General features: G+C 51.3%; 1 protein-coding gene across 1 annotated transcript in view; it reads right to left on the minus strand.

Moving 5' to 3' along the window:
* KANK4 (KN motif and ankyrin repeat domains 4) overlaps positions 1-8,717 on the minus strand; it is an 11,000-nt gene continuing 2,283 nt past the window's right edge. The window contains exons 2-10 of the mRNA XM_009071260.1: positions 8,537-8,717; positions 7,292-8,456; positions 6,262-6,373; positions 4,684-4,914; positions 4,033-4,120; positions 3,436-3,655; positions 1,917-2,059; positions 792-992; positions 1-102 (exon numbers count right to left, since the gene is read on the minus strand). The exon at positions 8,537-8,717 is cut by the window's right edge and continues 430 nt beyond it. Of these exons, the coding sequence (XP_009069508.1) occupies positions 1-102; positions 792-992; positions 1,917-2,059; positions 3,436-3,655; positions 4,033-4,120; positions 4,684-4,914; positions 6,262-6,373; positions 7,292-8,456; positions 8,537-8,717 (2,443 nt within the window). The remainder of the gene's footprint in view (positions 103-791; positions 993-1,916; positions 2,060-3,435; positions 3,656-4,032; positions 4,121-4,683; positions 4,915-6,261; positions 6,374-7,291; positions 8,457-8,536) is intronic.

The following is an 8,717-nucleotide window of genomic DNA, read 5'->3' on the forward strand; positions in this document are numbered from 1 at the left end:
TCATGCTGACAGGGATGGGCTCTGCTCGATGTGAGCTCGCAGCAGCGCAGCGATGTCCCCGTGGGCAGCGCCTTGGGCCAGAGACAGGGCTGAGTTCCCGCCCTGCAGGGAGGGAGAAGGCAAACACATCATCACCCAAACCCCTGCCTGCTGCCCCCACCCACCCAGCTCCATGCCCAAAACCTCCTCCCCTCCAGTTCCTCTTTGGGCTGTAATGAGTCACCGTCCTACAAACCTCCCTCGGGGCCCCAACCTCAACCACACCAAACACACCCCACCCGTGCCTGGTCCCAGTGCCCTCCTCTATGTCTTAGACAACACTGCAGTTTAATTAGAACGTAGCTCCATGACCCTAAACACAGGCACGTGGCCCATCACTGAGCCTGCAGAGGAGGAATTCCCACTGTGCAGCTGTACCCAGCCCTATCCTATGCATCCCTTTGGAGAGGTATCCATTCTTAGGGGAGACTTAATTGCTGCAAATTTCTGGGAACTGAAGCTTTGCTGACTCCACATGTCAGTTTTTAGGCTGGGCTCTTCCCCTGGCGGTCCTGCCCAGGCTACAGCTGGGATGCAGGATGCTGCAGCCACTTCATCTGCAGCACAGCAAGCACCAAAACAGGAGTACCCACCTCAAAGTGACCCCCTGATTCGAAAATGCACTGAAATTGCAGTTTACTTAAAAAACACCACTCAGGGATTGCTGCCTGATGGCTCCTACACGAGCTTTCCCTCCCTGCTGCAGTGAGGCTGTGTGGTGTGCAGGACCGAGCGCGGCGCCGGAGCCTCACCTTGTCTGTCAGTGTGACCTGGCAGCCAGGCTGGGCCAAGAGCAGCCTGACGATGTGGGTGCTGCCCTGCTGGCAGGCTACCATCAGGGCCGTTGTGCCCTCCTCATCCTGCAGGTTGACATCAGCCTGGCAGGACAGGAGAGCTCGTACCATGTCGTCGCGCTCGTGGCTAACCCCCAGCATCAGGGCGGTCTGACCTCCCTGCAAGGGCACAGGAACAGGTTGAACACCCCCTGCCCACACCTCCCACAGTCCTATTCATGCAGACTTAGCTAATAATGGTGATTAATATTACTGCATATGGAGAATCACAGCCTCATTTAGGTTGGAAAAGCCCTCTAAGATCGAGTCCAACCCTTAGCCCAGCACTGCTGAGCCCACCACTAGCCATGTCCCACAACCATCTATCATTACTGCATTGAACATACAGAATAATAATTCCTATTAATATTGCATTAAATCACACTGGGGATCCTCAGCAGGTACCGCAAGAGATATGTGCTCACTTGCACCATGGCCATGAAGAGGGTCCTTGCAGCAACATGGCCAAACTGCCCAACTTCCAGCTGCCCTCAAAGTGGGTCCTCCAAACTCTCCTGGGCAGTTTAACTTTAGATCTAGACTGACTTACAGCAGTTTGGAAGGAGATGAATAAGGCACTGTCATTCCTTAGACCAAAATGTATGATTCCCCTAATGAAACACCTGCTTGCCAACAAACCTGGGGCTCCTGTACCCCAAGGTCCACCCTGCACTGCTCCTCCCTGGTGGCACTTCTGATTTCTCAGCTCAGAAAAACTTATTGCCAGATTTACATCTTTCCTTTAGTCTCTTCATTCTTAGGTAGCTATGGTTGCTTTTGTAACCTTTGGGAAGCAGCAACTCCAACCCAATGTCTGCTGTTAAGTCTCAGCCACGTAAGGAACCCAAATTATATCCCCCAGACTCAAGATCTCTATGAGGACATGATGATGCCACAGCCTGACTTGGCATCACGTGGCAGTGGCCACACATAGGAGGCTACAAGCTCTGCAGGATGTCTTTGCCAAATAAATATCCACCCACAGCTGTGGTACCATCCCACACAGAGCCATGCTTGGGTCTCAACCAATCCATGGGGACACACCTGGGCAGCTCGCAGGTTGATGTCCCCCTCCTTCAGCAGCCTCATCACCACCTCCATGTCCTGGTGGGTTTCAGCAGATGCCAGTGGGGTGAGCATCACGGCGGTGTAGCCAGCGCAGTTCTGCAGGTCCAGGTGGCACACACCTGGTGGGGATGGATTCAGCCCCACGATGGATCAGCCAGAGGGAGTGGGATGGAAAAAGGGAGTTAGAAAATATGTAGCATCCATAATCCCAGAAGCAAGAGTTATTCCATAATTATACAGGACTGAGATTTATCTGTGTTAAATATCCGAGGCTTGTGAGCCCCTGGTGCTATGGTTAATTACAACTGCTGAGGTCAACTCAATTAACTTTGAAGACCACAACAAATAAAAATAAAAGGGGGATAATTAACGCCTGGAGCACATGCTGGCTGTGGAGCTGTGGGCTGTTTGCTTTGGCTCCTGAGGCAAGGGAGCAGCAGAAAGACAACCATCACCCAAGGGGCGTGGAAATCCGCCTGGCCCCGTTTCACTCACTTTTCACTTCAAAGAGCCCATTTCCAGCTCCACCCCGAGGAATGAGCCTTGTCCAGGGGTGAGAGCTCAGGTCCAGCTTTGCCCTGAGGACTCAGCTGCCTGGTCACTCGGCAGAGGCAAGGGACAAACCCTTCCCTCCCTGTGCCTCTGCAGCAACAATCGGGTTATAGACGTGTATGGTAATCTGCCATTTCCCAAACATTTAGGGGATTGTCTGGCCCATGAGAAAAGGCCAAAGTGCCTTTATTCTCTCAGAGCACGCGCACATTTTTGCCCTGTACAAGCTCAGCTGAGATTTTTGTTCTTTCATTGCAACACGAGCCGAAAGTTCAATTGTTTAACACAAATTTTTCCGTGGCACTGAGTGGGTTGTTACACTCTCAGGGGTCTGATCCTCCTGCCTCAAGGCATGATGTATCTTATGGCATTGGCTGCTAGAAGAAGCTGGGGGAGTTCCCCACCCATCCCACCAGGACTGGGGCCATGAGAAACACCCCCTGGGACAGGGACCCTAAGCCATTCCCAAAGTCAGATCGCAAAGCCCTAAAGATGTGTGAGGACACTAATGAGGGCACTTAAAGTCTGTGAGGAGCCAGAGCTGGGACCCACACCCATGGGCCCAGGGTTGAGCTATGGAGGAGGATACTGGTCTTCGGGTCAACCATGTCTCCTGGGTGAACCTTCCATACCATGCTTGTATCTTGGATGGACCCTGGCCCCACACTTGTCCCTTGGATGGACCTTGACACCATACTTGTCTATCAAATGGCTCTTTGTAGTCAGTCCCCAGCCCCATCTCAGTCATTTTGCTCCTGACAACACCCTGGGAGGACCCTAGACCTCATTCCCTGTTTGCCATGTCTGGGGACAGTTCATGAACCTCCATGACCTGTCTCTACACACCATGGTCATCCCCTGTGGGACCAGGACCCATTGGCAAGAGCCATTCCCACCCTCACACCCAACAAAAGCCATGGCTGAGCAAAGTGGCTGTTCCTACCTGTGTCTAGCAGGAGCTTTGCAACTGGGAAGTTGGAGTGGGAAACGCTGTAGTGAAGAGCTGTGTTGCCATTCCTGTCAGCCAAGTTCACCACCATCTCCAGGAGCTGGGGCTGGATCACCTCCAGTGCCTTGAGGTATGCTGAGACCACCTCTGGGCTGGAAGACTTGTGGCTGGACACCTGGAACCACTCCTGGCAGACGGTGCCGAGGACGTGCCGCTGAAAACACCAAGGTGTCACCCTTACTGCTGCGCTCCCTGCACAGCAGCAGCTGCCCCAGCTCCTCACCCCACATGCTCTGGCATCACCCAGCCAGTTTGTGGTTTTGTGATTACTGCTGTAACTTGAGGGGGAGAGGAATTTCCTGTGGTAACTTGGATGAGTAAGCAGACAAAACCTTCATATTCTTTTTTTCCCCTTTTCCTTTCTTTTTTGGCTATTCTAAAACTGACTCAGATGTCACCTCGCCCCCCCCCCCCCCCCAAAGCTGCCCATCGCCGGGCACAGCCTGCAACGCACTGTTGGGATGATCATATCCATTAAACTGACCAGAGAGTGGCAACTGTGTCTGAAACGGGATTGGAAAGTATCTGTACCAGATGCTTGTTGCTTGTGGTCCTGATTTCCGAGAGGTGTTCGCTGAGGAGCTGGCAGCTGGCAAGGAACTCTTCAGAGGGTTTGCATCTAAAGGGAAAAGACTTTTGTAAATCCATACGGAATGGGATTTGCAGGAGGTATGGGAGCAGGTAGGAGAACATGCAGTTTAGGTCAGAATATGTTCAACACTTATTTAAGTGCTTAAATTTATGGACGTGAGTTGTCCCATTGACTTGATGCAGATTTTAGGTACAAAGTTAAGCACTTATATAAGGGTTTAAGTTCAGAGTCACAGATTTGTGTGGTCAACTTCATCTATTACAAGAATCCTTAAAGTGGGGAAAAAAACACCTTATTCCTTAATCTGTAAAGAACTTCAGCAAGAAACTTTACATGAGGGGAGAAATGAGCTAATTCGCACCAAATATGACTTGGTCTTTTCCACAGTCGAGCGAAGGGCCTGAATCAATCCCCATTAGGTTCTGGAGTAACTCAGAAAATATTTAGCTCTTTAAAGGCTTTATCCATGTCTACAGAGGTCAGAGCTGCTGTTCCACCGAGCAGGTGAAGCCCTGACCCCAGAGCTGCTGGACTGAGTACAGCACTGTGTGTCCTGTGGCTGCCTGATCACCACCTGGTGCTCTGATTACCTGTCAGCCTCGTGCTGAGAGCAAGGTGCTGCTCCTGCTGATGGCTCCTGCTGGTCATTGTCCTCACACTTTTCCTGCAAGGAGGTCTCTGAGGAAGCCTCCTTGCTTTCACTTCCCGTGTTCACCTCTGTGGGCTCCAGATCATCAGCTCTTCTCTCCGTCTCGCTCTCGGTGTCGCCGTCTGACGGGCTGTCTTCACAGCTTGTGTCTTCGCTTGAGGTCGTTTCGTAGCTATTTGAGGACACCACATGTTACTCACTCCTTCCCCATCCGCAGCCACAGGGCCTGACCAAGACTCATTGAAGACACCCACTGACTCCAATGGGCCTTGGACGAAGCCCGGAGTGATAAGCAGCAAGTTAAAAGGTCTGAGCCGCAGCCAAACTCGGGGTTAGTCTTTTTTTGGCTCCTTAAGCCAGCAGGAGCGTGATAGAAGCAGTTAATGAGCAGCAGGCAAGGTTACTTCAGGGACTGCTCAGCAGGTTTGGAGGGATGTCCATCGTGCAAGCCGCAGCGTGGCCAGGCAAGGGCTGAGTGCTTCCTCCCTGCTGGGAGCTGGCAGCATGCTGACAGGGAGCCACAAGCAGCACAGAACTGGCACAAGGTGGGACTGGCGGTGCGTCAGCAACCTCAAGCACCATGAGGCAAAAACTGTGTTTGCAGCTCCAGCACAGGCTGAGTCCTCCATTTGAGCAGCCCAGCTAGAGAGACCTTTCCTCTGGTCGTCCAAAAGTACTAATACCATCTTCCATGACACAGAACATTTCACTTTGAGGGACCCCAAAACTTTTCTCAAACTAGTTGAGATTCCTCCACTCCCTACAAGTTGTATCCATTTCGCAGAAGCAACTCTACACAACTAGAATGAGTTAACACCTTAGCAACTGGGAAGTCAGGGGATATGTGAGCAGAAACCAGCACCCAAACTTGCAGACACGGCTGTTTGCACAGCCAAGGGACAGTGAAATTTGTCCTGCCCTCTTCATGCCAGTACACATCCTCCTCGATAGATGTGCCAGTGATGCTCTTAAGAGATGCATCTACAGCACGTGCTGTTGTCTCTGGTTAGCTCACAGGACAAAGAGTGTTAGATACTGGATACACATGGAATGGAGTGTTGGAGCACAACCTAAAGTACAGGTCTCCTTCACCCCAAGGAAAACAGTCTTTTCCCAGGCCCTGAGCCAACTTCTGTTGGCTGTTGCTGGAGCATGGAGGCAGGTTAGTGGCAGCATACCCACCCAGGCAATGCTGACCTCCTCCAAAACCCACCAGGGCCAGTGGGAATCTTCCCATGGAATCTTCCCATCTTCCCCAGCTGGGTTTTGGATGAAGCCCCAAGGGAAGGGTGTGCAGAGAGTGTCAGTCTCCAGATGTCCCTCTGAGAACATCTTTTCTACAGGGTTATGCGCAGGTTATCAGTGCTGGATTAAAGAAGGGAGAAAAGAGGCTCCATTTCAAATGGCCTTTTAATCAAGAGGTTTGGAGGGGGAAAGAGGGGGAAAAGGAATGCCTTCTCCAGCGATACAGAGGACATTACATGTTAAAGGCAGTTTTATCTTCTGAACTGATGCTTACCCACCATTTACCCCAACAAACTGAAGATTCTTTTTGGTACCATTGCCTCCTGCATGGAAACCATAACCTTTCTTTTTCATGATGGATTTAAGACTTGTGGTTGGAGAGTTTTCTACCAAAATACAAAACAATAGATTAATTAAGCAGATATGCCATAATTAGCAATAATTATTCCCATCCTCTAGCAACAAACTAAAAATTGCAACCATAAGCATCTCATTTCATCTTATGAGGTTACTTTCATGTCTTGCAGAACTATGGATGCAGCTGGCCACAGCCTGAATCTGCCCTGCCACCTCTACAAACGTCTCCGAGTGACTGTGAATCTAAAGGAAATGACTGGGAATTATATACGTATCCTATGAATATAAGTAGATTTTACTTTTGTAATAATATTTTGCTTTTTAATCTGTTTTTTTTCCCAATACTAATGTATTGGAAATTTCCTACATTAATCTCCTACAATACTACATGGATGTGTCTTTGCATTGGACTTCGAGTAGTCTCTACATATTGCTTGTAGTAACAGGTCACTTAACTATTTCAAGCCCCCTCCCCCCAGCAGTGAACAGGCATTGGATTCTCATCGCCATGTAAGCTACAGCTGCGTTAGATGAACATCTGTGAGTGGGGACAGGTCCTTTCCCAGCCCAGTTGCTCAGTTAGCTTGACTGGTTTGGGTTCTGGAGAACTCCATGCTCATGAGCACCAGTCCCATATTCTTGCAAACTGAGATGCCCAATCCAAATAAAAGTGTTTATTTGATGGAACAGCCTCCAGCACAGCTGCTTTTGGAAGCTGATCCTGTATATCACTGAGCCACAGCTTTATCAGCTCCTACGCTGTTTTGTTTGTCTTCCATTTCACATCCATAACTTGTGACATGCAGAGATTTGCTTTTCTCATCACGTTTAGGAGAGGCTATTCCTGATCTGACTGACAACTGTTCCACCACATCCCACCTGCTCAACACATGAATAAATGGGAAGAGATTTGGCCTGGACATGAAACCTATGCCAACATTATTTACCCAACTGTTGATAGTGTGTGTTGGAATTCTCCTTATCCGCAGGCCCTTGTGCAGAGTATGCAGACAGCAACGAGTTTAAGGAGTTAACTAACTGGTTCTGAATGGAGCTGAGCTTGGAGGCTGGTTGTTTGATAGCACTTGCTAGCTCGGGGTACCCATGCTCCAAGCACAGCCACTGCTCCTGCAACAGCTCCTGGATTTTCTTTACGTATTGGCCAATGGGGTCAACAGCTGGGAGATCCTCGTGGTCAGGGACACCTTCCTCTTCCAGCCCAGCTCCAGGCTGGTCTTTGCCAAAGCTTGCCGTGTTTTCACCTGCCTTGGAGCCCATTCTGGCTGCTCGATTGCTTTCAGCAGAGAGGCTCTGGGTGTCGCAGTTATTCCGGTGGTTCTGATTGTCGTCGCTGAGGTGCTCATCAATCTGCAGCTGGGTGAAGCTTGGAGCACGAAGTCCAGCCTCGATGCTGGCTTCACCAAAATGTCCTGGTGCCTCTGCACTGACGCTGGTGTGAGTGTCTGCCAGCCCCCGCTCTCTCTGAGCACCCAGCTCCATCTCCTGCGTGTCCATGTTGTCTGCTCTGTGGACGCTGCATCCAACGGATCTGGTGGAGAGTGGGATATTTACATTAATGCCTTTATCATGGGCTTGTCTGACCCCTGTCACCTGTGAGATGTCGGTGTTCACCGCGGCATCGAGGCACGGCAACCGCAGCTCAGCCTCTTTGGACTTTTCCTGACACAGCTGCTCTTCCAGCTGAGCTTTGGAGCTGGCCAGGAGCTTAATGCTTTTCTCCTTCTCCTTGATCTCATGATCCTGCTGTTCCAGCACTACCCTGACCTGCTTGAGCTCCTCTTCCTTCTTGCCCAGCTGCTCCTCCAGATTAGCAATGTGCTGCTTCAGTGCAGTGACCCCACTGGGCTCTCCAGCATCAGGAGGCTCTGGAACATGGTTCTCCTTGTCCTCTCCAGCCTGGACATTTTCCTCCTCACCTTTCTTCAGCATATTCAGAGCCATTTCACTCACACTCAGTCCCCTTTCCCCAGGGTTTGTGTTCTCCTCTGCGAGCTGGAGAGCAGCTGGTGATGTTGGTTCCCCCTTGGCCACGTCGGAGCAACTGCTGGCATCAGCAGCATCGCCCTCCTCCCCTCCACTCTCCATCACCACCTGGGCACCACGGGAAGCTGGTTCTGCCACAGGGGCTGCATCGGCACCAGCCCCGGGATACCCCCACTGGGATGCCCTACGGAGGCATCTTGCTCCAAGCTCATTTCCCGGGGCAGGTTTAACACGGTGCCGTCGGAGCCGCTCTGGTTGTGGCAGTGCTGGGGATGTGGCCGGAGGGGCGAGGGTCCCCTGCCATCCCCCTGGCCGGGTGGCAGTGCATCAGGCATGCTGGAGGCTCGCAGCAGCTGCGGCCGCCCCCGC

This window comes from Acanthisitta chloris, unplaced genomic scaffold, assembly GCF_000695815.1.
Source record: "Acanthisitta chloris isolate BGI_N310 unplaced genomic scaffold, ASM69581v1 scaffold7323, whole genome shotgun sequence".
Lineage (NCBI taxonomy): Eukaryota > Metazoa > Chordata > Aves > Passeriformes > Acanthisittidae > Acanthisitta > Acanthisitta chloris.